This window comes from Tupaia chinensis, unplaced genomic scaffold (genome assembly GCF_000334495.1).
Source record: "Tupaia chinensis unplaced genomic scaffold, TupChi_1.0 Scaffold138400_2, whole genome shotgun sequence".
Taxonomy (NCBI): domain Eukaryota; kingdom Metazoa; phylum Chordata; class Mammalia; order Scandentia; family Tupaiidae; genus Tupaia; species Tupaia belangeri.
In genome coordinates, this window is record NW_006198298.1 from 520,952 (window position 1) to 548,239 (window position 27,288).

A 27,288-nucleotide genomic window follows, 5' to 3' on the forward strand; every position below is an offset into this window, starting at 1 on the left:
TTAAAACTCACGCCGGGCATGTGTGCATGCGTGCCCATGATCCCAAGAGGAGAATGGAGGAGAAGGGATTGTGGCATGGCCATCCACCCTGGGGAATGATTTCTCGCTTTCTGTCTCTGTCTCTCTCTGTCTGGCAAGTGCATGTGCCCTATAGCAAAAACCCCTCCAAGAAAAAAAAAGAGCAAATGAGCATTCCATTATTCCCTCCTTTCTCCTTTTTTGTTAGTAACTACAAAGGCATAGATTTCTGTTGTTAAATTATCACCTTCTTTATTATTTTTGGTGGTCAAACTGTCCCAAATAGCCATTGGATAAATTCCTTCAAACTGACTCCTGTGATCTTTTGACATCTCAGCAATCTTTGAGTACTGCCTGTAAGCATCTCTAGTTTTTATGACTTGCTTATGTGTTTATTTGCTGAAATTCCTGTAACATTTGTTTATTTCTCTTACTCCTACTTTTTGAAGCAACAGAACACTTTTTTATTTTTAAGAGAAATTTTTGCTATAAGGGCACGTGTGCTTGCTGGAGAGACAGAGAGACAGAAAGTGAGAAATCACCCCCCAGGAGGGATGGCTACACTGTAATCCCTTTTCCTCCATTCTCCTCTCAGGATCTTGGACACACATGCACACATGCCTGGCATGAATTTCAAGCCACGAGGTATGAGACTCAAACCATGGTCTATTATGTGGGAGTCCAGTGACTTAATCATTATGCCATCTGCTGGTCCCAGCAACAGAACATTTTATTATTCCATGTGGAATGTTTTGGTTGGTGCAATTCCATGTGGAATGTTTTGGTTGGTGCAATTCCATACTACTTTCTGAATATCATAAAACTACATAAACCATTAAATTTAGCCTCATTTCATTCCTAATCCTCACACTTTAGGATGCCTAATACATTTATTACTTGATTCAATTTCCAAAAGCTGCGGAGGGTTTAAAGATTCACTTTCAAGGCCCATCAGAATGACCAGAATGTCCTTATATCAAAATGGCTGCATCTAAGGGTCCAGGTCATAATTTCCTATATATATTCTGGGGTAGATTCATGTACTGAGTTGTTGCAAGTCCTTGCTACTATTCAGTCACTTCAGAAGTATATGAGATGAATAGATGAATGGATTGAAAAAGTGTGGCACATATACACTACAGAATAATACTCAGCCATAAAAAACAATGAGACCCTGGCATTTAATAGAAAGTGGACAAATATGGAAGATTTACTGCTAAGCAAAGCAAGCTAGACTATGACATAAGAGGCATTGCATGTCCTCACTCTCTATATACCGAATGTTGGCACTCTATGGCAGAAACTAAAAGAGTGGTAGGTATAAAAGCATGGTGAGTGATAGTGTTACTAGAGACAGTGTGGGAAGGGTGTGGAAAATGGGGGAGGTTGATAGGGAGGGGATCAAGGGGGAAAAGAAAAAAGTAAAATATTTTAGGGACGCAAAAATGGAAAATTATCTGTTGATAATGTGTATGGCAGTGTCTTTGACTGAACCAATATATAGTGTATTCATGATGAGAAAATTAATTTGGTATGCTGTAATGACTGACTGAAGGTTTAAAAAAAAGCCAACTAAATAATGCATATAATCAATCTTCTTTAGAAATTATTTTTAAAAAGAAGTATATGAGATACTATAATAATAATTAACAGCTGAGTTACACCTAGCATTACTTATTACAGTTATCCAAACAGGGAGCAGCAGATGGTGAAATGGTTACATTGCTGGACTCCCATGTAGTCAATCATGGTTCGAGTCCCAGACCTGAAGGCTTAAAACTCACACTGGGCACATGTGCATATGTACCCCAAATCTTGAGAGGACAATGGAGAAGGGATTGCAGCATGGTCATCACCCACGGGGTGGGGGGGAAGTGATGTCTCACTTTCTGTCTCTCTGTCTCTGTCTCTGCAGCAAGCACACACATCCTATAGCAAAAATCTCTCTAAAAAATTATCCAAACAATTTTCCAACATTTTCATACTGGTTTTGGAGATTATTATAGCTTTGTTATACATAAAGAGCATATAAATGAAGATGTGATACTGGTTTTGGATTTTATTATAGCTTAGTTATACATAAAGAGCATATAAATGAAGATGTACCCCCTCTCTAGGATAGACCAAATCAGCATTGCATATTATTATACATATTTGCTCAGGCCAGTCAGAAAAAAACCTGATGAGCCTTGAGTAAACAATGTCTCCATTCTGAACAGACAAATAATACTTTGTCCTCCAGAATCAGTACACCTTCAAATACAGATAAGGAGACAGCAACCCTTCAGGAGGACACACAAACCACGGTTTCTCACTTTGCAGACATACATCCAGTATCTGAAATTGATTGGTGGCATTCATTGGTTGGAGAAAGAATCCTAATTATATATGGGAAATTATAATCAATCATACTAAATAAATAAAATAGTATACCACTTTACTTATACTTTTTATTTCTTTTCTAGTATAGTCAAAGCACATTGAAGACAAAAATCTTTACAGAGTGATTTGCAACTCTGGGTAGAAGTATGAAATGTCCACTTATTACAGTATAAAGATACAATGATAATAAAATAATTAAAAATAATATGCAATAATAAAGTATCATGTCAAGAACTATGAACACAGAATATGGAAAAAGATGGTATCTTTTAGTTAGACTTCTTGAGTGATGTGAAATTTTGACATTCCTGAACAGCAATAGGAGAAAAAAAAAAAAAAAAACCAGAACAAATGAGAAAGAGAAAGCAATGTAAGAGTAAGGTTAAAAGCAAGAGTAAATCAAGTCAGCATGTTAAGAAAGTGACCACAGAAGTATATCAATCATCCAGAAGGTACCTTTGTTCAGAAGAGGAAGGAAGTCAGGTGCCTTTTCCCGAAAAACCCTTTGAGCATCCTCAGCTTCCATGGTCACTTCCTTTCATGGTCACTTCCTTTGTCTGAACTAGGAAAAAGCCTTTACCATCCATCTGGAAAAGAAAATTTCATTTATATTTTACAATGAAGTTCTGAGACTAAAACAATATTTCTCTATTCTAGTTTTTTCTGTATAAAATGTAACACAGCACACTGATTTTTGTTTTGGTTATAAGACTACTTCAGGGTGTTTGCTGTAACAAGTTCTCATACATGGGCTATTCTTCCAGATGGGGAGGTTCTGGTGAATAATTAAATAAATATGAATTTTCCCTAAAAATGACAACATAATTAATTTTTCACTGAAACTACCAGATAGAAGTTTTAGTTTGGTGATACTGCAAATGTCCAATGAGTAAGCAAATTATGGTACATTCACATGATTAAATTTCATGGTTTATTATACTTATAGCTTATGAAATACAACAAAATAATATAATGGAAAGAAGCTTATATAATAATGTTAATAGTTAAAAGACCGATACAAATTTGTATATAGCATAGCACAATTACTGATAGATCACATTTATGGAGCACTTAACTCTATGTCAGGCAGTTGTATCATTACCCATACACTATATTTACTCCTTCATGAAGTATGTACTATTATTACCTTCATTGTACCAATGAGAAAACTAAGACACAGAGTGGCTTTAAAAATCTTGCCCATGGGACCAGCAGATGGTGTAATGGCTACATTGCTGGACTTCCATGTAGTTTACGTGGTTCGAGTCCCCGACCTGGTGGCTTAAACTCTCGCTGGGTACGTGTGCATGCATGCTCAAAATCCCAAGAGGAGAATGGAGGAGAAGGGACTGTAGCATGGCCATCCCCCCTGGGGGGTAATTTGGCGATTTCTCTCTCGCTCTCTCTCTGTCTTTCTGGCGAGCACAAGCGCCCTATAACAAAAAACCTCTTAAAAAAATTGCCCTAGGACATATAATTATTAAGTAACAGAGTTGTGATTTGAACCCAATTAATCTACTTATAGACTAAATAAACTTAAAAATTACTGCTAAAGATTATTTAAAGTACAGTATAATTATGGATGATTTTAAAACTTACTTTTTCCTTCTGTGGCTCTCCATAATGAGTATGTCTTAATTTTAATAAGAATTATGAAAGTAGATTTTTGAAATGCAGTCATTCCAACCACTTCCTTTTTTTAAAGAGATATTTTCACTATAGAGCACATGCGCTCAACAGATAGAGAGACAGAGAGCGAAAAAATCACCCCCTAGAGGGGATGGTCACACTAAAATCCCTTCTCCATTCCCCTCTTGGGATTTTAGACACACACACGTACCCAGCTTGAGTTTTAAGCTGCTGGGTGGGGACTTGAACCGTGGTTGACTATGTGGGAATCCAGTGACATAACTATTACACCATCTGCTGGTCCCTCCAACCACTTATTTTTCAGCAAAGATTATTGGGTCTTTAATAATAAAAAGTAACATATCAAGGGCCAGTTCAGTGGCACAGCAGTAATGAGCTGCTCAAGGGAAGCTGAATTCATATATTGGGTTGTTGGAAAAGACACCATGCATTTTTGCATAGAAAAAATGTTATGACTTTGCTGACAATCTAATAGATGGTAGCAGGATTGATTTCCTGGTCAACCTGTATATGCCAAGCCCACGTGCCCATGATCTTGGTTAGCTGGAAGGGTTGAGGGGATCATAGTGTGAGAGCCTGTTGAGGGTGCATGTATCTGTCTCTCACTCTCATGAAAGAAATACACTTAAATCTTGTTCTTAATCAACTTCCTAGGATAACCGCAACTGTCAACATTTCAGAATATGTAACTTTCCGAATGTACCTACTTTCAAAAAAATCAGTTACATAATACTCTATACATTTTTATTTACTTGACTATATTTTCCAGTTGTCCTACTACAAAATCAGTTTTAATGGCTAATAGTATTTCATTCTATGGCTACATTATTCCATAAACCGACCAAATTCAAATCCTGTTTCAGAACTTTTCACTCAATGCTGCTTCAGAAAAAAGAACAGATGAAAAAATTGCAGAAAATTACAAGGACATCACTGCCAGAGAATGACTATAAACTTCCGTAACTATCAGAAACAATTCTACCTCTGTTTCTAATTTTCTAGACTGCTCATCATTGCTTAGACACACAAATTAACAAAATTATGATTATTAATTCAAAATAACCATTACCTAAAACAACTGATGAACTATGGAATGTCTATTTTAATATTTGGCTGCAAATATTCCTTATAGAAACTCCTTTTCATGAAAACTCTTGTATTGGGGCTGGCAGGTGTTGTGGTGGTTAAGGTGCTGGACTCCCACATGGCCAACCATGGTTTAAGTCCCAGACCTGGTGGCTTGCTTTCTCACTTTCCCTTTCTTTCTCTCTGGTCAAATTGAAAAATAAATAATAACAAATAAAATTAGATAAATAATTCTTTAAGAAAGAAGAAAGGAAAACTCTTATATCTTTAAAGACTTAAAAATAGTGGTAACCACCAATTTAAATGATGAATTACTCCTGAACAATTCAAACTACTTATACCCTACTCTATCTTATACATATTTGTGATGTAAAAGCAACAAAGAAATCTAATTTTTAGGTTAAAAAAGTCCCTAAAGCCCAATGAGTTCTCTGTTTTATTTTTTATTTTTAGGTTTTGCCATAGGGCGTGTGTGCTTCTCAGAGATAGAGGGAAAGTGAGAAATCACCCCCTAAGGGGATGACCATGCTGCAATCCCTTCTCCCCCATTGTCCTCTTGGAATTTGGGGGACGTGTGCACATGGAGCCAATGTGAATTTCAAGCTGCCGGGTCTGGCCCTGAATCTGGACTTGAACCAGGACTTGAACCATAGTCAGCCATGGAGGAGTCTAGCATCTTAACCCACTACTCTACCTTCTGGCATCTCTTTTATTTTTTAAGATGGGGTCCTTCTGTGCTATAATCCTCCTGCCTCAGCCTCCCTAGCAGCTGGAACCAGAAGCACATGAAACTATGCCCAGCTCTTTCAGACAGGGCCGTGCTATGTTACCCAGGCCAGCCTTGAGCTTATACTCCTGCCTCAGCCTTGCAAGTTGCTGGGGTTACAACTGCCTAACACTGCACCTGATTTTTCAGGATGGATGGGGAACTGAACTTGGGCTTCACAGGTGGTCTCAGCCTGCACCACACAGCATCTTAGCAGCACCACTGAGGCTGAGACCCAGTAAGTTCTCTTACTGGCTCCCTACAAATGTATTTTCTGCCCTACCCAGCCTTTCTAGACTTCCTACTCTCTCAAGTTTTGTACTTCCTATCTTAAGAATCTATATGGTATTTTAATGTATAAAAAGAATATTAAGCAAATTTTGTGATACTCCTAGGGTTTTTTTAAAGAGGTTTTTGCGATAGGGCGTGTGTGCACTTGCCAGACAGACAGAGAGACAGAAAGCGAGCAATCATCCCCCAGTGGGGATGGCCATGCCGCAATCCCTTCTCCTCCATTCTCCTCTCGGGATCTTGGGCACGCACGCACACGCGCCTGGCGTGAGTTTTCAGCCACCGGGGCTGGGACGCGAACCATAGTCGACTACGTGGGAGTCCAGTGACATAGCCATTATGCTAACTGCTGGTCCCAATACTCCTAGGGTTTCACAAAACTATAGCTACTAATCACAGTTTCAGTATAAACTGTTCTAAGTTATTTGTGCTGTGATATGAGAAAGACTGATGTTTCATTTTTTTTTCCCATCTCAGAATTAACTAGGATTTACAAATATTCCCCTGAAACCAAGCTTCATTTTTTAAAAATGTAATTTCTGTTGACATAATATTCAAATCCTTTGTCTTCAGCATGTTTAGATACTTTCTTCACATATATTTGCATTTTATTTTTTCTCTTTTTATTCATTAATTCTGTGCTTTCAGAATTGGTGATGGTAACTCTAGCCCATAGTCCCTAGGCTGGAGGGCCCTTCAGCCCACATGCTTTCAGTCATGTTCCTACATCACCAGGTATTAATTAGCTTTCCTTTATCACTGAGGCAGCATAACAGCATCGTGTTTAAGGTTAAGATGATGGCCTACAAGGCCAGATTGCCTGGATTTGAATCACCACTCTATTTACACACTGAATGACCTTTTGCAAGTTACCTTCTCCATGGTTCCTTTTCTATATCTATACAGTAAGGAATGATAATAATGGTACCTAATTCATACAGATGTTTTATGTATTGAGTTAATTCATTTAAATTCCTTACAACAGTGGCTGTCATTCAGAAAATGCTACATAAATTTGAACTATTATTATTATTACTGGTATTTTTGTTTATTTTAAATTCCAAAAAAACATCCAAAGAATATAATTTTTACTAGTCATATTCCTTGAGGGCATACAATATTGCCATTTCACACATGAGATACCAAAAGCTAAAAAATTAAGAACATTTGATGATTCATGAAGAAAGACTTTGTTTAGATGGGGTTTTCGTTTTTTTTAAAAAAATATACTATAGGGTATATGTGTTCACTGGAAAGAGAGAGGGGTGGGGGAGTGAGAGAGCAGCCCCTGGGGGAATGGCCATGCTGCAATATCTTCTCCATTCTTCTCTTGGGATTTTGGTGACACATGTATACACACCCAGCATGTCTTTCAAGCCACCAGGTTCAGGACTCAAACTGTGCAGACAGCCATGTAGGATCCAGCTGCCTTAACCACCATGCCACTGGATGGCTCTTGATGGTATTTTTTAAAAACATGCTAATATTCTTTATGTCCACTCCTTATTACCTACCCAAGGAGTTTAACCTGATGACTACATATTTTGAATATTGTACGTAGATTTTTTTTAAAAATCACCACACAGTATAATGAACCTGTTTGCCTCACTGATGTCAGATTAACACATGATTAGATGATAATTCAAAAGTCAGAAGCACATTTTTCTATATCTTACCAAATTTATAGCATACTTTTATAAGACTGACATAATAAGAAAGAAAATATCAAGGTCTTAACATTTTGTTTTGACTTCTGTTGTTTTGAAAATTATATGCTGTGAAGATATGCTGTGAAGATTTTGGACATGGGTGTTCTACCTTATAAAAGTAGAGCTACAGAAAGGTAGTCATTTTTAGTGTTTTTCCTAAAATAATTCCTTCTGACATATTCCAGTTTTAAAAAATCCATTAAAAAAGAGACTTAGTGAGTTTTATGTTCACTTCTTCATGTCTAGAAGCTAGATTTTTAAATTTAAACAAATTTCTTTTGAAGAACACCTGACTAATGGATAATCAATACATCCTACTGCTGTCTCCCTACCAGAGCACACACTAACAAAAAAACTGCTTTGAAGCACCTAATCTCTAGGTCTTCAATTATTTTTCAAGTAAAAACTGCTATTCAACGAACCCTGCTCTACTCATGAACTCATCAAGAGCCTACAACTTTAATCAAAGCTCTTAAGCCTACAACTTTTGCCTTCTGGCTTTTACACAGCCTCTATGGCAACAAGACAAAGGAGAATAAGTAATGTAATGTGGAAGTTGCTCTCATAGTCACAACAGGGTCCTAAAGTCATATTCCTAAACATCTTTCCTATTCTCTCACCATGAAACTTTGAAAGAAATTTTCCTACAAAAATTACAAAAGGTTATATGCATTACTAGGCACTACTATTTTTGTGAGCTTCTGAGGAAATCATTTTTTTAAAGAATGGAAAATTTTTGGTGGCAGGGAATTTTGTCTATGTATCTTCATCTACAGCATATACCATATTTCATCATTTCTTAGTCATTTTTAGTGTTTTTCCTAAAATAATTCCTTCTGACATATTCCAGTTTTAAAAAATCCATTAAAAAAGAGACTTAGTGAGTTTTATGTTCACTTCTTCATGTCTAGAAGCTAGATTTTTAAATTTAAACAAATTTCTTTTGAAGAACACCTGACTAATGGATAATCAATACATCCTACTGCTGTCTCCCTACCAGAGCACACACTAACAAAAAAACTGCTTTGAAGCACCTAATCTCTAGGTCTTCAATTATTTTTCAAGTAAAAACTGCTATTCAACGAACCCTGCTCTACTCATGAACTCATCAAGAGCCTACAACTTTAATCAAAGCTCTTAAGCCTACAACTTTTGCCTTCTGGCTTTTACACAGCCTCTATGGCAACAAGACAAAGGAGAATAAGTAATGTAATGTGGAAGTTGCTCTCATAGTCACAACAGGGTCCTAAAGTCATATTCCTAAACATCTTTCCTATTCTCTCACCATGAAACTTTGAAAGAAATTTTCCTACAAAAATTACAAAAGGTTATATGCATTACTAGGCACTACTATTTTTGTGAGCTTCTGAGGAAATCATTTTTTTAAAGAATGGAAAATTTTTGGTGGCAGGGAATTTTGTCTATGTATCTTCATCTCCAGCATATACCATATTTCATCATTTCTAAGTTTCCATTGATTGTAACACACATTTAAGATAAGCAAAAATACAGAAAACAAACATATATCCTATAATCAATGAAACATGTTATAGTAACTTGTGCATAAGAGGTGCTTAATAAATTCTCACTGAATCAAATTACTTATATATGTATACACACACACATATTTTTAAGAGGTTTTTGCCTTAGGGTGCCTGCACTTACCAGAGAGAGACACAGAGACAGAGACATGAGATGGAAAGTGAGAAATCACCCCGCAGGGGGTTGGAGACACTATAATCACTTCTCCATTCTCCTCCCAGGATCTTAGGCACATGCACACATGCACCTGGTGTGAGTTTCAAGCCACTGGGTCTGGGACTTAAATTGTGGTTGACCGTATTTGAGTCCAGCAACATAACCACTATTCTATCTGCTGTTCCCGATAAAATAATTCTCAAAAAGAGCTTATTTTAAACAAATAAATCCTTTGGACATTCAGGCAAAAAGACAAGACAAAATTATTTATAAAGAAAACAAAGTCAGGTTGTTGTCAGGCTTCTTTGACAGCAACAATTATGCCAGAAGACAATGGATTCACATATTTAAGATACTCAAGGGGAAAAAATGTGAGCCACAAATTTTGTATGTAAACTGACTTTCAAATATAAAAACAACGAATTGTTACGAATGTGTAGAATTCATGGAATATCATTCCTGTGAGTCCCTCCCAAGGAATCTACTATAGGACAAACTTTAGACAACCAAAAGAGCATTAATATAAGTACTAGTGATGGCAATTAAATATATAATTACCTATAGTACTGAGAATAAATGGTTATAAGAGAGATAGTATAGTACATGGTACTCACCCAGACACTTTGACGTTTACGTGGGAGTCCAGTGACATAGCCATTACGCTAACTGCTGGTTCCCCCTGAATTATATTTTTAAAAATTTCTTCAAGAAAGTATTTTGAAGTCCAAGCAACCTGCTTACAGACAAATCTATGAGAGGGAGGACAAAGGACTCTAACTTGAGGGATGTCTATATTGCTAATAGCCAACCTAAAAAGAAAGGAAGCTCTCTAGAGTGATGTATTCTATCTGGGTGTGTGTCTATTTCTCATTTTTCTCTCCTTACCTCGTCGATTAGTTTCCTGGCATTTGCAATAGTATAATCACCAGCAAATAACACCACTAAGCATGATTCATCATTGCTCTTCTGTCTCTGACCCCGGGATATTGGAACGATACTTCTACTGGCTTCTGTGGAAACACGGACAGCTTTGAGTTCTTCAGTAGTAGGTACAGGAACATAGTCTTGAACCACAGCATCTTCAGGAAGAAGGCTCCAGTTGAGCTCTCCTGACACAGGTGTAAAGTCATGAACGTTACTCCATGTATTATTGAAGATACTTAGCCCTGCATCTTTAAACTGAAAAGCTAATTCCGGGTAGTACCACTGAAAACAACCAAACTTGATATTTGTGGAAGATTCAATAATGGGTTGAGTGGCACAGCACAAAAAGACTTCCAGCTTTCTACAGTCCCGCACACGAAATTGTTGGCAGGCTAATGTGCACTTGCAATCTCTGCAATTCCGGAAAAACACACTGCCTTTCACAGGTCCCAAAAAAATTATGCAGTTAGTACAGTCATCAATGGTAACTGTAGCAGAATGGTCAAAAATATAGATGTTACAGTTCTCACAGTCTTGAATGAGAAATTGTTGTCCTGCCACTTTCCCAGGTAAGCGACCTACTGTTTCATCCTTCAATCCACTGAACATGTAGTCTTTCGGATCAACCTGCAGGGACAAAACACAGACCCTGAGTATTATTAACGTTATTCAACAAATATCAGTTAAGAGTCTATTAGATGCCAGGTTCAATTACTAGTTCTAAAATATAAATTTTTAATCTCACTGACTTTGCAATAAACAAAAGAAACAGATTTTTTTTTTCTCTCAATAACAGGCATGAGGTGGGAAAAAAAGAAAGGAGACTATTAAACATGAAGACTCAAGGACATAACCATCAAATACAATGTGGACCTTGTTTGGATCCTATTTCAAACAAACCAAATGTAAAAACACTTTTCTTAGACAACCAGAGAAATACAAACACATACACAGACACTCATATATTAGATGACACTAAGGAATTTATCATTTCGTTAGATATGATAATAGCTGTGCGGTTTTATGGGAAAAAGGAACATTATCAGTTAAAAATTTACAATATCCAACTGTGGGCCTAGCACTATGTGCAGGGAGGCTGCTGCTCAGTAGGCTGAGGCCACATGAGGGGCCTGAGTTTAATTGCCAGTCTTCCTTATAAAACCAGGCTTGATTGGTGTATAGCTGTGGTCCAAGCTATTTGGGAGGATGAGGCAGAAGGATTATGACATGGTAAGACCCTGTCTTAAAAAAAATAAAACAAAAAACTCACAAAATTAATAGATTAGTATATGGCATACCTACAGGAAGAAAATATGTACCTGGAGGACTTGAGTGCCCAGTTCCTCTGGAAACCTCAGTTCTCACTATAATATAAAACTTAGGATCTTGGTTAATAGATATACCTCCCAGGAGATGGATATATTATCCTTTTACTATCACATTGTTTTTCTGGAGATACAAAGCTAAATGGCAGCTTCAGTGACACTATGGTTTGAGTTTTCCCCTCAGTTAACCCAGGTGACACCCATGTCATTATTGCTACTGTCAACACACTAATAAACTAGTATAGTCTATATGGATTTTTTTTAATGCCAGAGGGTGCATATGCTCACCAGGGAGAGATGGAGCAAAAGAGACAGACAGATAGGCAGAAAGCACCCCCCTCCCAAATGGGTCACAATCACACCATGATCCCTTCTTTTCCATTTCTCCATCCTGTTGGGATGTTAGACATGTGCGCACGTGTGCATGCGTGCGCGTGCGCACGCGCACACACACACACACACACACACACACACACACACACACACACACACATCCTGCATGTTTGTCAAGATGCCGGGGCCAAGAGTCAAACCATGCTCAACCATGTGGGATCTAGCTCCCTTAACTGTTATGCTACATGCTGGTCCTGGAATTTTTTTTTTTTTTTCAGTTACTAGAGGGAATACATTCACCTGGAATTTTTATAACTAAATAATTTACTAAGCTTTTAGAAGTACCTGAGTCAAGAATATATTTTCAAATGATCATTTTAATAAGAGGGGCTATGAAAAATTCAACTTATATCCTATGTATCTGAACTATAGGTTGAGTAGCCTTAATCCAAAAATCTAAAATCTTGAAATGCTCCAAAATTTGAAACTTTTTGAGCACCAACATGGTACCACAAGTGGAAAATAACACACCTGACCCCATGTCATAGGTAACAGTCAAAATGTTGCAGTACAAAAATATTGTATAACATTACCTTCAGGCTATGGGTATTTAGGTGTATGTGAAAGAAATAAATTTTGTGTTTAGATTTAGGTCCCATCCCTAAGATGTCTCATCTGTAAATATCCCCAAATCTGAGAAAATCCAACACATTTCTCGTCCCAAGCATTTGAGATGAGGGATAATCAACCTGTATCTCAATTACCATCAATATATGCTATTTTGGCTTTCTAACACTCTTTTTCTGATGGTTTGCTTTTAAAACTTTACTTCTTTTAAAATTCTGAAATTATAAATAAAACCAGATTGAAATATTATTTCTCTATCCTTTCACAAATGTCTGGGTTGTCTCAGTTTCTAAACTCAGATTGTTTTCTACAATATGCTACAGAAATCAGAAAAACTGGACTGGCCAAGGTAGTCAGATCCCACGTGGCCAGCAGAGATTCAAATCCTGGTCTCAGAGGCTTAAAAACACACCAAGTATGGGACCAGCAGTTAGCGCAATGGCTATGTCGCTGAATTCCCATGTAGCCAAACGCAGTTCGAGCCCCGGACCCGGTGGCTTAAACTCACGCCGGGTGTGTGTGCGTGTGTGCCTAAGATCACAAGAGGAGAATGGAGTAGGGATTGTGGTGTGGCCATTCCCCCAAGGGGGTGATTTCTCGCTTTCTATCTCTCTGTCTCTCTCTGTCCTTCTGGCAAGCGCATGTGCCTTATAGCAAAAACCTCTCAAAAAAAAAAAAAAAACAAAAAAAACACCAGGTGCGTGCATGCCTAGAATCTCAGCAGGATGGAGAGATAGAGGAGAAGGATTGCTGCATGACACACTCCACTGGGGGACAGTTTTCCCCCTCCCTTTCTATGGCAAGTGCACATGCCCTGACAGTTAAAAAAAAGAAAGGAGAAAGAAAATGGAAGAGCCTGAAGACATAAGAACCACAACATGTCAGTGCTTGCATCTACAAATTTGATTCAAATATGTACGAGGTACTTCTACAGTGCAATTTTCCAAATTTCACCATATTCATCCTTAGACAGTGTAAATTATATGTTCACATAATCTTTTTGATAGTGTGCCTGGAATCTGCCACTTAATTTTTGTGAAAAATAAATAAATTGTTATTTAAGCAAGCCAGTCAATGGTATTTTGTTACGGCAGTCTTAAGTTTGTCTTCTCATTGTGCCCTCACATAGCCTTTCCTCTGTGTAGTGAGGAAGAGGGAGGGAGGGAGTGTGCTAGGTCTCTGGTGAATCTACATATATGGACACTAATCTTATGGAATCATCATTCCATCGTTATGACCTCATTTAACCTTAAATACTTTCTGAGAGGCCCTATCTCCAAATAATAGTCATGTGTTGCTTATGTTCCAAGAAATGTGTTGTCAGGCAATTTTGTCATTATGCGAACATCATAGCGCATACTTAAGCAAACCTAGATGGTACAGCCTACTACATGCCCAAGCTATATATATAACTATTACTCCTATGCTACAAACCACACAGCATGTTACTGTACTGAATAGTGATTGCAATTGAAACATAATGGTAAGTATTTGTGTATCTAAACATAAACATCATAGAAAAAGTACAGTAGAAATATGATATAAAAGATTTTTTTAAAATGGTACATCTGGGGACCAGCAGTTAGCGTAATGGCTAGGTCGCTGGACTCCCACGTAGTCGACCGCGGTTCGAGTCCCGGACCTGGTGGCTTAAACTCACGCCGGGTGTGTGTGCGTGCGTGCCCAAGATCCCGAGAGGAAAATGGAGGAGAAGGGATTGCGGTGTGGCCACCCCCCCTGGGGGGGTGATTTCCTGCTTTCTGTCTCTCTGTCTCTGTCTGTCTGGCGAGTGCACGCGCCCTATAGCAAAAACCTCTCAAAAAAAATGGTACATCTGTTTAGGGCACTTCTCATGAATGGGGCTTACACGACTGGAAAGGCCTAGGATATTATTGTCCACTACTATAGATTTATAAACACAATATACTTAGGCTACACTAAATTAAAATTTTTTTCAATAATAAATTAATGTTGGCTTACTGTAACCTTTTTACTTGTTTTATTTTCTTAGTTTGATATAGGGCACTTATGCTCACCAGAGAGAGAAAGTGAGAAATCACACCCCTAGGTGGATGGCCATACCACAATCCTTTTCTTCCTCTCTCTTCTAGGGATTTTGGGCATGCATGCACACGCATCCAGCTTGTTTTCAAGCCACCAGCTCTGGGATTCAAACCACACAGTCAACCATATGGAATCCAGTCACCTTAACTTCCATACCACCTGCTGGCTCATAAACTTTTACATTTTTTAAAAAACATTATGATTCTCTTCTAAAGACATTTTGCTTAAAACAAAAACGCATTGCACAGCTGTACAAAAATATTTTCTTTATATCCTTGTTCTATTAGCTTTTTTACATTTTTAAAATGTTTTTCTTTTTAAAACTTTTTTCTTAAAATGTAAGACAAAAACATACACATTAGCCTAGGCTTATACATGGTAAGGATAATCCAAATCACTATCTTCTACCCTTTCATCTTGCCCCACTGAAGGCCTATGATGAACAAAACAACATGAGATTAAATCAAGCACACAAGAAAAATGATGCAATCAAGAGACCATAAACACAAGATGTCTGAGGCTGCTGCCAATATAACATGATGTACTGTTTTATAGTAAACTTAATTTTTTTAAATAACTAGTCGATAATAATGATAAATAGTATGGTAAATAAACCAGTAACACAGTTATTTATTATCAAGAATTATATACTGTACATAATTGCCATGCTATACTTTTTAGGACTAGCAGTACACCAGGTTTGTTTATACCAGCATCACTACAAACATGTGAGTAATGCATTGTACTATATTATGATAGCTACATCATCAGTAGGCAATATGAATTTTTCACCTCCATTATAATCTTATGGGACTATCTTCATCTATGTGGTCCACTGTAGATCATTATGCAGTGCATGACATGGGGGAGGGTTAGGGCTTTGACATATAAATGTGACAAATATTCAGTCTGTAACAGCTGTAAATCGGAGGAGTTACATGTAATTTACTATCATTCTAAGTATTTTCTCTGTTTATTCCAGTTTTCCTAACTTATGGGGGAGAAACTAATCCTATAGCTAAAGATTCTCTAGTTAAATAGTTCCATAGTATATAATTACTTAGATTGTCAACATGGTCTTCAAAGAAACAGGATTTATGGGCCAGGAGGTGGCATGGTGGTTAAGGTGCTATATTCCTACATAGCCAACCGCGGTTTGAGTCCCGGACCTGGCAGCTTGGAAATCATGTTGGGCACGTGTGTGTGTGTGTGTGTGTGTGTGTGTGTGTGTGTCCCAAAAAGAATAGAGAAGAATTGTGATATGGCTATCCTCCTGGGGGCTGATTTCTCACTTTACCTCTTCCTGTCTCTCTCTGGCAAGGGCATGTGCCCTATAGCAAAAACCTAAAAAAAAAAAATTATGTTGCTGTGTTTCATCAACAGTCCCTATAAATTCTTTAGAACAAAAAGTAGGACTAATAATCTGAAGCATAGATCCATAATAATTTTGCAAAAGTTACTTATTCTCAAATAAAATACCTAAAATCACAAACATGGAAAGATTCTATTTTAAATTACTTTTTCACAACAGCCATGTATGCAGTGAGCCCAGTTTAGGCTATATTTCTTACTACAATCCTTAAAAGGTAATAGATACAGATGTGAAATCAAAAAAAAGGCCAGAGAGACCAGCAGATGGCATAATGGCTATGTCACTGGACTCCGACACAGTAGACTTTGGTTTGAGTCCTGGACCTGGTGGCTTAAAACTAACGCCAGGCACATGTGTGTGCATTCCCAAAATCCCAAGAAGGGAATAGAGGAGATAGGATTGTGGTGTGGCCATCCCCCCGGGGGTTGATTTCTTGCTCTCTGTCTCTCTATATGTCTTTCTGGCAAGCACCCTATAGCAAAAAAATCTCTCTCCTAAAAAAAAAAAAAAAAAAAAAACCCCGGGGGAGGGAATTTACTCATGGAATTTACCTGATATTAATTTAGTGTCCTATAGTGACTAAACTAAGGTAAGCATTATTTTCCCAAGAGAAAACAAAATGAACATCTTATTCTTCTACTGAGCAGAAATGCAAAGTTTTCACTAAGATTCATCTCTACAGTTAAACTTCCATAATGATAATCCAGGATAAAATAATGGAAATTCAGTCTGGGTAGAAGTACAAAATAAGACCCAGGAGTATAAGAAGTTCACATATGTGCCAGACACCATTCTCAGTGCTTTATAATCATTCACTCAATCCATAAAGACTCCTATGAGGGTTGTACATATAATTATCTGTTTTATGGATGAGAAAATCGAGGCCCACAGAGGCTAAATAACTTGCCCAAGGTCACACTGTCAGTAAGAGCTTGAGCTGAGTCTCAGACCTAGGCAGTCTGACTCCTAAGTATATTCTTGCTGCTGCTTCATATTCAACTATCTTCATATAAAATCAACTGCTTATTAGGTGTACAAATCAATATAACAGACTAGAGTTCAAAAATATATTTATTGACAAAGTGTAAAGACAATTTAAAAAAGATCATCTTTTTAACAAGTGGTGCTAGAATTGAACATGTATATGTATTTTTAAAAAACACCTCAACTCATACCTTGCACCATATATGATAATTACCTCAAAATAGATCATAAAGCCTAAATATAAAACCAGGAACTGTACAATTTATTGAAGAAAACAGAGAGAAACTCTTTGTAATCTTGGTTAGGAAAAAATTTACTAAATGTAAAGACCAAAACACAATCCATACAAGAAAAAAAAAGAAATGGAACTTGGACTTTTACCAAATTTCACGTTTGCTCTTCAAAAAACACTGTTGGCCCAGCTGCAGTGGTACAAGTGAGAGGGTACCACTACTGGGCTAAGGCCATATGGGAGGCCCAAGTTCAGTTCCTGGCCCAATCTACACAGGTCAGGTGAAGCGGCATATGCATGTGGTTCTAGCTAACTAGGAGGTGGGGGGGCAGAGGATTATGACATGGCAAGACCCTGTCAAAAATACTTCTCCCTCTCTCCCCCTTTCAGTCTCATAAAATAGAGAGAGGACAGTCAGGGCCAGCCCTATACCACAGTGGTTAAGTGCTGTGCACTGGCAAGCAGATCCCACATGGTCAACCATGGCTTCAATCCTGGCCCAGCATCTTGAAAAAGACATACCAGGAGGGCCAACAGCTGGCACGGTGGCTAAGGCACGGGACTCCCACATGGCCGACTACAGTTCAAGTCCTGGATCCAGCTGCTTGAAACTCATGCCTGGCTCATGTACCTGCATGTACAAAATCCTAGGAGGAGAATGGAGGAGAAGGGCTTGTGGCATAGCCTTCGTCCTGGGGGAGGGGGTAGTTTCTCACTTTCCCTCTCAGTGTTTGTCTCACAGGAGAGCGTCTGCATCCTATGGTAAAAATCTTTTAAAAAAGGGAAAAAAGAAAAAGAAAAAGACATCCCAAGCACATGTGTGTGTGTGCTCCAAAATCTTGATAGATGGAAAAGGAAGAGAGACTGTTGTGTCCCTCTTTACCCTCCATTGCATTAAGGAGGATACCTTTTCTCCCCATAGCCAGTGCATGTGCCCTCAGGCAAAAAGAAAAGAGAGAAAGAGAGAGAGAGAAGAGAGAAGAGAAGAGAAGTCAAGTCATTAATTAAGAAAAAATTTGCAAAATGTACATATGACAATGGACTTGTATCCAGGATATATTAAAAAAAAAACACTAAAAAAAAAAAGAAAACAAATAACCCAATAAAAATTAGGACAAAGCTTTGAATAAACACTTCATGAAAGAAGTCATAGGGATGGCAGATAAGTACATAAAAAATGTTTAACATCATTAGTCATTAAGGAAATGTAAATTAAACCACAGTCACATATACCATTATGTGCCTATTACAATGACTTAAACTTGTTTAAAAATTGGTAATGCCAAATGAAATGAAGATGTGGAGCAAATGGATCTCTCATATATTGCTAGTGGGCCAAATGGCACAATCATTTTGAAAAATAGTCTGGCAGTTTCTTATAAAATTTAACATACAATTTCCATATGGCTCAGCACTCCTACTCCTAGATGAAATGAAAACTTATGTTCCTCCAAATCTTTATATAGATGTTTATGATAAGTTTATTTTATACATACCAAAATGGAAAACAATCCAAATAAATGCCCTTTAACTAGTGAATAGGTAAATAAACTGGTACATCTATAAAATGGAATATTACTCAGCAGTAAAAATGAACTCCTGAGACACAGATGAATCTTAAATGCATCATACTCACTGAAAGAAGTCAGACTCAAAAGTTGACATACCATATGATTCCACTATATGACATTCTTAAAAAGACAAAACTATAGGGATAGAAAAATGATCAGGGGCTGGGGGTGGGATTAACTACACAGGAGGAAATGTGGAGAGGATTATGGAATTGTCCTATATCTTGATTATGGTAATAGCTAACATGACTTATTTATTTGTCAAAATTCATACTCCCATACATTGAAAGGATAAGTTTAACTCTATATTAATTATACTCCAATTAAAATAAATACTTAAAATTATAAACATTGTTAAATCAATTTCAGGGGTATATAGCTATGCAGATGAAAGGTTATTTCACAAATGAAAATAGTAGTACCACATAATTATAGAAACAATATCAGTACTGGGGCCAGTCAGTGATATAGTGGTTAAAGCAACTGGATTCCACATGGCCAACTGCATGGTTCAAGTCCCAGACTTGGTGGCTTGAAAATCACACTGGGCATATGTGTATGTATCCCCAAAATCCCAAAAGGAGAAATGGAGAGAGGGGATTGTGGCATGACCATCCCCCATAGGGGGATGTTTTCTCATTCCCCCCATTTCATCTGTCTCTGGTGAGGACATGTGCCCTCTAGGAAACAAAAAAGAAAAGAGCAGTGCCTTGAGCTTATATACATTGATCATGAGAGAATAAATACATTTATATTAGCCCATCATGTTGCTAACTACATAACCACAAAATAGCATTATGAAAATTTAAGATAAAAAGGATTTTCTACATCATCTGATCTACTCATGCATACTCTCACATCCCCTTTGTTCACCCAGATTTGCCAGAATGCTTCTGGCAATACCTCCCTTCATGAACTGCTCTAAGAATTAGAAAACTGGAAGGGAATGTAAGAAACTTAGGGCTGGAAAAGCTCTATGACTATATCGGTGACATGCAGTTTGATCTATAATACAAATTGAAAACCCAGTTTTGTACACTGTCTACTTTTTATACTTTTCCTCTTTATCAAAACTTTATAAGGGTGAAAAACTTAGAACCCTTATACACTGCTGATGGAAATATAAAATGGTGGAGACACTTTGAAAAATAGTTTGTCAGTTCCTCAAGAAGTTAACATAGACAACATTCTGTGACTTGACTAAAATATTGCTGTTTTGCTTCTAAGCTTTGTTGTCTGGTTTTAAAGGATTTTTGTCCTGTCTTGAGCTGTCGATAGGTGCATGTACCTACTATTCGAACAGAATACTAACCTGTTTCTAGGCTTTAAGTTTCAAGGAAATACCATTACCAGTTCAAAACTGCTTTTCTTGAAATTACCAGCTGAACTTGCTATTGAAAGTAGTTAGATTACTTATGATATTGTGTGATCAACAAAATGTTGGGGGAAAAGGAATTGAAGACAACTGTATATAGCAGAGATAGTGTAATAAGAGAGTGGGAAAGGGCAGAGGGTCAAACATGGGGTAAAAAACATATATATACATATATATGAAAGTAGAAATGGAATACTATTGATGATAACGTGCATGATTAAGCCACTATGCAGTTTACTCTAGATGGGAAACCACATTTAGTATGTTGTGATGATGCTCAGGGAATGAATGTTAAGTAATTAAAAAAAAATTTCAGGAGGAAAAAAAAACCAGTTAAACTGTTCGTATCGAAATTAAAAAAGAATGCATATTTGATGACTGCAGTAAGCTATATAGCCCCAGCTGGGTACTACTTTATAGTATGTTCATTCTACTCACTGAAGTTTATGTCTAAAGTCAGACTTGGGTTCATGTATAGGTATATATCAGCTGTGCTAGCTATTGGAAATATTTAGACTAATTAAGTTCATTAGCAAATCAATTAAAAGGGGGGAAAGGCATAGAAAGCAACCATGGATACCAGAGACAATGTGGGAGGAGAGTGGGGCATGGCAGAGGGTGAGGGATAGGGAATCAAGGATGGCAAAACAAAAAAACAAAGTATATAAGACATAAGAAATAGAAAATTATTGGCTGATAACATGTATGTTGATGTGCTTGACTGAGCCAATATACAGTGTATTTTGGATGGAAAATTAATTTGTATGCTGTAATGATGTATAGTGAATTAATGCAAAAAATAAATGAAGAAGAAAAAAAAAAGAAGTTAACATAGAGTAATCATATGACCTAGAAATTCCACTCCTAGGTATATACCCAAGAGAAATGAAACCATGTCCATATAAAATTCTTGTACATAAATGTTCACAGCATTATTCATAATAGGCAAAATGTATAAACAATCCAAATATTCATGAACTGAAGAATGAATAAATAAAATGTGGTATATCTATACAATAGAATATTATTCAGCAATACAAATGAATAAAGTATTGATACATGAATGAACCTCAAAAGTATGTTAAGTGAGGGATCAGCAGTTGGTGTTAATGGTTAGTCACTGGACTCCTATGTAGTCGACTGCAGTTCAAGTCCCAGACCCGACAGCTTAAAACTCACGCCAGGTGCGTGCACATGCATGCCCAAAATCCTGAGAGGAGAATAGAGGAGAAGAGATTGCGGCATAGCCATCTCCCCAGGAGGTGATTTCTTTCTTTCTTTCTTTTTCTTTTTTAATAATTATTTTATTTAACTTTATTTATTTGTTTTAATTTGACCAGAGAGGGACAGAGTGAGAGAGAGGGAGGGAAAGTAAGAAAACAAGCCACCACGTCTGGGATTCGAACCACAGTTGGCCATGTGTGAGTCCAGTGCCCTTAACCACCATGCCAGTTGATTTCTTGCTTTCTGTCTGTCTCTGTCTCTCTGTCTATCTGGCAAGCTCATGTGCTGTGTAACAAAAATCTCTCTTAAAACTAATATGTTAAGTGAAAGAAGACAGATGTAAAAGGTTTGTGACTAGTCTTGATATGGAATGTCCAAAATAGGCAAATCTACAGGTAGAAAATAAAGTGGGCTTCAAGGGCTAACAGAAGGGAGAATGAGGAATAACTTTTAATGGGTTCAGGATTTTTTTATTCAGGGATGAGAATGTTCCAAAACTCTATCATGGTGATGGTTGCATAACCCTGAGAACTTATTTAAAAATATTGAATTATACAATATAGAATTAGGAAAGTATTTTGGAGAGTTTTTTTTTTTTTTTTTTTATTGCTAGAGGGCGTGTGCGCTCGCCAGACAGAGAGAGACAGAGAAACAGAAAGTGAGAAATCACCCCCTAGGGGGGATAGCCACGCCGCAATCCCTTCTTCTCCATTCTCCTCTCGGGATCTTGGGCACGCATGCACACACGCCCGGCATGAGTTTTAAGCCACCAGGTCCGGGACGCAAACCACGGTTGACTACATGGGAGTCCAGCGACATAGCCATTATGCTAACTGCTGGTCCCTAGAATTATGAAATTTTAAAAAGGTGAATTATATGGTATATATGTTGTATCTCAAAAAACTATTTTTAAAATTAATGTAGAGGATTAAAACATATTATTAGCAAATTCTTTGACACTCCTCCCATCAAAAGGTCCTTTCAGGCCATCCAGTGATGTGGTAGTTAAGGTGTCTGGATTCTATATGACCAACTGTGTAGTTTGAGTCCCAGATCCAGCAGCTTGACAAACATGCTAAGCAGGTGTACATGCATGCCAAAATCCTGAAAGGAGAAATGGAGGAGATGTGATTGCAGTGTGACCATCTTCATGGGGAGTACTTTATTACTTTTCCTCTCTCTCTCTCTCTCTCTCTTTCACTCACTCCTATGAGCACACATGCTCTCTAGCAAATTTTTTAAAATTTGGATCCTTTCCATTTTATGCTATCATAAACAATGCAGCAATGAACATTTTTATGCTGCTGCAATTATTTATATGGGATCAATTCTTATAACTTAAAAATACTGAAACAGTCAAATGACCATTTTACATAATTGACATCAGTAATAAAAATATCTGTAATCTCCTCCCCTTTATCAATCTGTTTATCCCCTTACTTAGAAATGATCTAGGTATATGACAAATATTCATTAATTAATTTAATACCAATTACAGTTTAAAGTTATCTAAAGATCTTGGAAACTATCTTCAGGTTGACATACTATAAAACGTACAAAACATAATTACTGTTTAACTAAAGGTTGCCAAAATAATGATTCAATTTGGTTAAATACAAGTTACATTTGTCATAATCTTAAATATTTAGCGGAAATAATGCTATCTTTTTTTTTTTCTTCTTGCACCTCACACCCACTCTCCACCACCTACTCTCTACCATGCACTCTCCATCCTTACAGTCTCTAGCATTCACACCCAGGCTCTCCACATCACATCTTCAGATCTTTCAATCTCTTTTTTTTAAGTCCCCTCCCCTTGGGTCTGAGTTGGAATCTGACTGTTTCAACAAACAGAAACACATTTTGTGTGCTGCCATATTCTTAACTCAAATTAAGTGACTTGATTCATTTAAAGGTCAGCCCCTTAGCACAGTGGTTAAGTGCAATGCATCCTCCATGAACAACTGCAGTTTGAATCCTGGTCCCTGTGGCTTGAAAAACATGCTAGGTGCACGTGCATGCATACCTACATTCCTCAAGGAATGGAGAAATGGAGGAAAAAGGATTGCAGTGTACCATGCCCTGTTGTGGGAGTGATCATCTATCTCTGGTAAGCATGCACCTTCTGGCATTGTGAAAAAGAAAAAGAATTCACTTAAAAAACTAGTTTGAAAAAAAACTGTAGAGCTTCTGCCAGTCTCTCTTGGACACTTGCCCTTGAAACCCAGCCATCATACTGTGAGGAAACCCAGGCCACATAGAGAAGCGCCTCACCATCAGTCTCAGCTGAGCCTCCAGCCAAAAGCCAACACTGACTTGCCAGAAACTCTGTGGTTAAGCCATCTTGAAAGCAAATTCTTCAGCCCCAGTCAAGCTGTTATAGCTGATGCCACATGCCATCATTTTAAGCCATTAAGTTTTAGGGTGGTTTGGTACACAGAAATGGACAATTATAATACTTTATGTACTTAAAAGAAGACTGAAAACAACCTCTGGCCTCCTGTTCACTGTTGATATTTCTTTCTAGTAGATCACCATCCAACCTCTGTCTGAACATTTCAACTAACACGAAAATAAGCTCCTCACAAAGTCATCCCTTCCACTGATAAACAAGTATGGAAATTACAGTCTGCCTTATATTAAGGCCAGTTCTGTCCTGCCCAATTTCTGGTTCAAGTTCTTACCTTGGAGGTGACCATTACTTTCTAACCACTTTTCTTCAGGAAAGGACATTACCTTATTAAATGTCATTCACTAGTAGAGAAATCTTCAGCAATGTTCCACTTTATAGCCTAAGAACCTGAAATATACAAATTGGCTGCTGTACTCAAAGTTATATAATAGACACTTTAATTTCTGGTTTTTGTTTAGAAATATTTCTATTGAATATGAAGCAAATATAACAGATGTTTAGCCTGTGCAAATAACAATTTTAATACTTATGCCATCATTGTTCAGAGAACTAATTCTCATTTCTCTACTTAGGAGGAGGAATATTGGCATGAATAATTGGAAAATGAAAACTTTCTACATCACTCATCCTCACCTCATTTGTACTTAAATGTTTCTTGTTTTAATTCCAAAAAGCCAGTAAGCTCTTGGAAAGCAGGGATAAGTCTTAAAATTTTGAGTCTTCCTTTGTGTTTGAGTACATATATATTAAATAATATGTTAGCTGTGGGAAGCAACATACAGTTAACAAGGATAAAAATATTCCTCTCCAAATGGTTTAAACATAGGTCTTATAGTCCCAAAATATTTATCATGTCAGTGTAGTAATTGTCTAAGCTTTTTTTCTTCTTCAAAGTCAGCAGTAATAGAAAAATTTTCTTCTTACACTGTTGACTGCACTAGGTCAGTTGCCATGACAACAAGTACTCCCCAAACATTCTTTCTAATTGAGACAATTTTTCCTAGCTTCTGTCCCTTAAGACTGACCCAATTACACAACTCAAAACCCAAAACCCAAGGGGTACTCCTCCATAAAGATCCTCTGATTATACAATCTAAGGAAAAATTTAAACACCATTTTTCCAAGTTGCATGGAAACTCTTCAGGCAACCCATTTTGTTTTAACACTTAGTCTTACAAGTTGAATGGTAATTGATACAACTTTAAAACTGTATATGCTATACCCCATAACCACATTACAGAAACTTATTTTATGTATCTATTACTACCTCATACACTACAGTACCTAGTAGTGTGCTCAAAAAATGTTCCTTCAAAGCAGTGTCCATGGCTTGCAAGTTTACTTCTGGTTCATTTGGGGGTAAAAAAGATTAGATGCTGGTGTCCACTATTCTATTTTTCAATGTATGTACTAACTAAAAGAACAACAACAACAACAACAAAACACAGAACACACCCACTTATCTAAAAGGTTTAACATGAGAGATCCCATTAATACAGATTAGCTAAGACAACTTTTTGTGAAACAATGATTTAGAAGCAACCAAGATTACTATAAATAAAAAAAAAATCTGTTTTAGCCTATAATTTAAAAACAAATAGCTAAAATAAAAATAAAATACACAACATTCTCTATGGCAGACAGTTCAAACTTAAAGAGCATTGCTAGAAATGGTAAGGTTGAGGGGCCAGCAGGTGGTGTGGTGGTTAAGGGTGCTGGACTCCTACATGGCCGACTGCAGTTCGAGTCCTGGACCTGGTGGCTTGCTTTCTCACTTTCCTTCTCTCTCTCTCTCTGTTCCTCCCTCTTTGGTCAAACTAAAATAAATAAAGTTAAACAAAATAATTTTTTTAAAAAAATTTAAAGACAAGAAATGGTAAGGTTGAGAGAAGTGAACCTTTAAAAAAACACCCACTGGATAACTTTAAATGACAGGTGCAATCTTCTTGTACAACATAAAGCATAGTAATTTCCTTTTATACATTATAAAAATGCTATCAAGTATGGATAAGATAGAATACCACTTGACTCAAGAAAAGAATGAGAAGGAGCAGAAAGACTGAGCTGAGAATTCTGTAGAAGCCTTTTAATTTCTTTAACCTGACATTCGGAGAACTGAGTGTACATAAATAAATTCTGCTGGAGATCAGAAATCATGCAGGGAAGTCTATGATGTCAAAGATTTAAAGTAAATGTACTATAAGGGTAAAGCATTAAGCAAGGAATTAACCGTTCATAACGTTCATTAAAAAAACAAAATCTCTCATTTTGTTTGGGAGAGAAAAATAATTGATAAGTCTATCAAAATATTTTACTAAGCACAAATGGAGAACTATGTAGAAAGAGGAACCATTATGAAATATATGACTAAGTATGTTTTGTGCAAGACTAGTGAATATTTTCAAAGCTTTTTGGTTTCTCCCTACATAAAAAAGGAAAATTAAGGGCGTTTTCATTCATTTAAAGCAACAGTAAAACCACTGCCTGATTTATGCCAGTTATTTTCATCTTCAAGTCTTAACATACATTTGAAGACTGATTTGATTTGCACTTATCCCTTTCGAGTAACTGGAAGAGGAGGAAGAGCAAAGCTGTACTTTAAACTGTACACTTAATAATTGAGAAAATTTAGCAGTGGACTATATTATGATCTACCGGGGAGGGCAGACAAAAGAAAAAGCAGCCACAGAACATAAGCTGCAGAAGAGATGAGAATCGGTCCCATGGGTAACTCGACCACTGAACAAAACCCCGCTCAGTGTTGCCGGAGAACTGAGGTGATTTGAGATTCAAGGCATTCTCGGCTCCTTCCCTCCCGCGAGTTCAGCTTCCTATGGGAAGTCCGCACTAGTTAGGGTACCAGCTCTGAGAAAGCCCCCCCCCACCCCCGGATCTATCTACCAGAACAAATAGAAGACCCCTTCCAGCTCTTAACGGTCCTCTAGAGCGCCCTCCCTAGCGCTAAACTCCACGCCCCCCTCAAAAGTCCTGCGCCCAGACTTCAGCTAACCGCATAGGAGAAACAGATAGAAGGTGGCAACTACTGGGTCGGCCTCCTCAACGCTTCAGGGCCTTAAGGGACCCTGCAGGGGCGGCTCAGGAGGGCTGAGATCAGCGGCTACAAGTTTCTACCTTCTCACGTTGGTCCCAGCTGTACTGCTTCGGCTGCTCCTCCTCGTTCTCGGGCCGCGACTCCTTCTCAGCCTTCCGCCTCTTGGAGAAGAAACAGCCCATGGTTCAGGCC

At 37.5% G+C, this 27,288-nt stretch overlaps 1 protein-coding gene across 1 annotated transcript in view; it reads right to left on the reverse strand.

Moving 5' to 3' along the window:
- RP2 (RP2 activator of ARL3 GTPase) overlaps positions 1-27,288 on the reverse strand; it is a 46,784-nt gene extending 19,496 nt beyond the window's left edge. The window contains 4 exon segments of the mRNA XM_006161277.3: positions 2,857-2,920; positions 2,922-2,987; positions 10,486-11,151; positions 27,177-27,288. Of these exon segments, the coding sequence (XP_006161339.1) occupies positions 2,857-2,920; positions 2,922-2,987; positions 10,486-11,151; positions 27,177-27,278 (898 nt within the window). The 5' untranslated portion in view covers positions 27,279-27,288.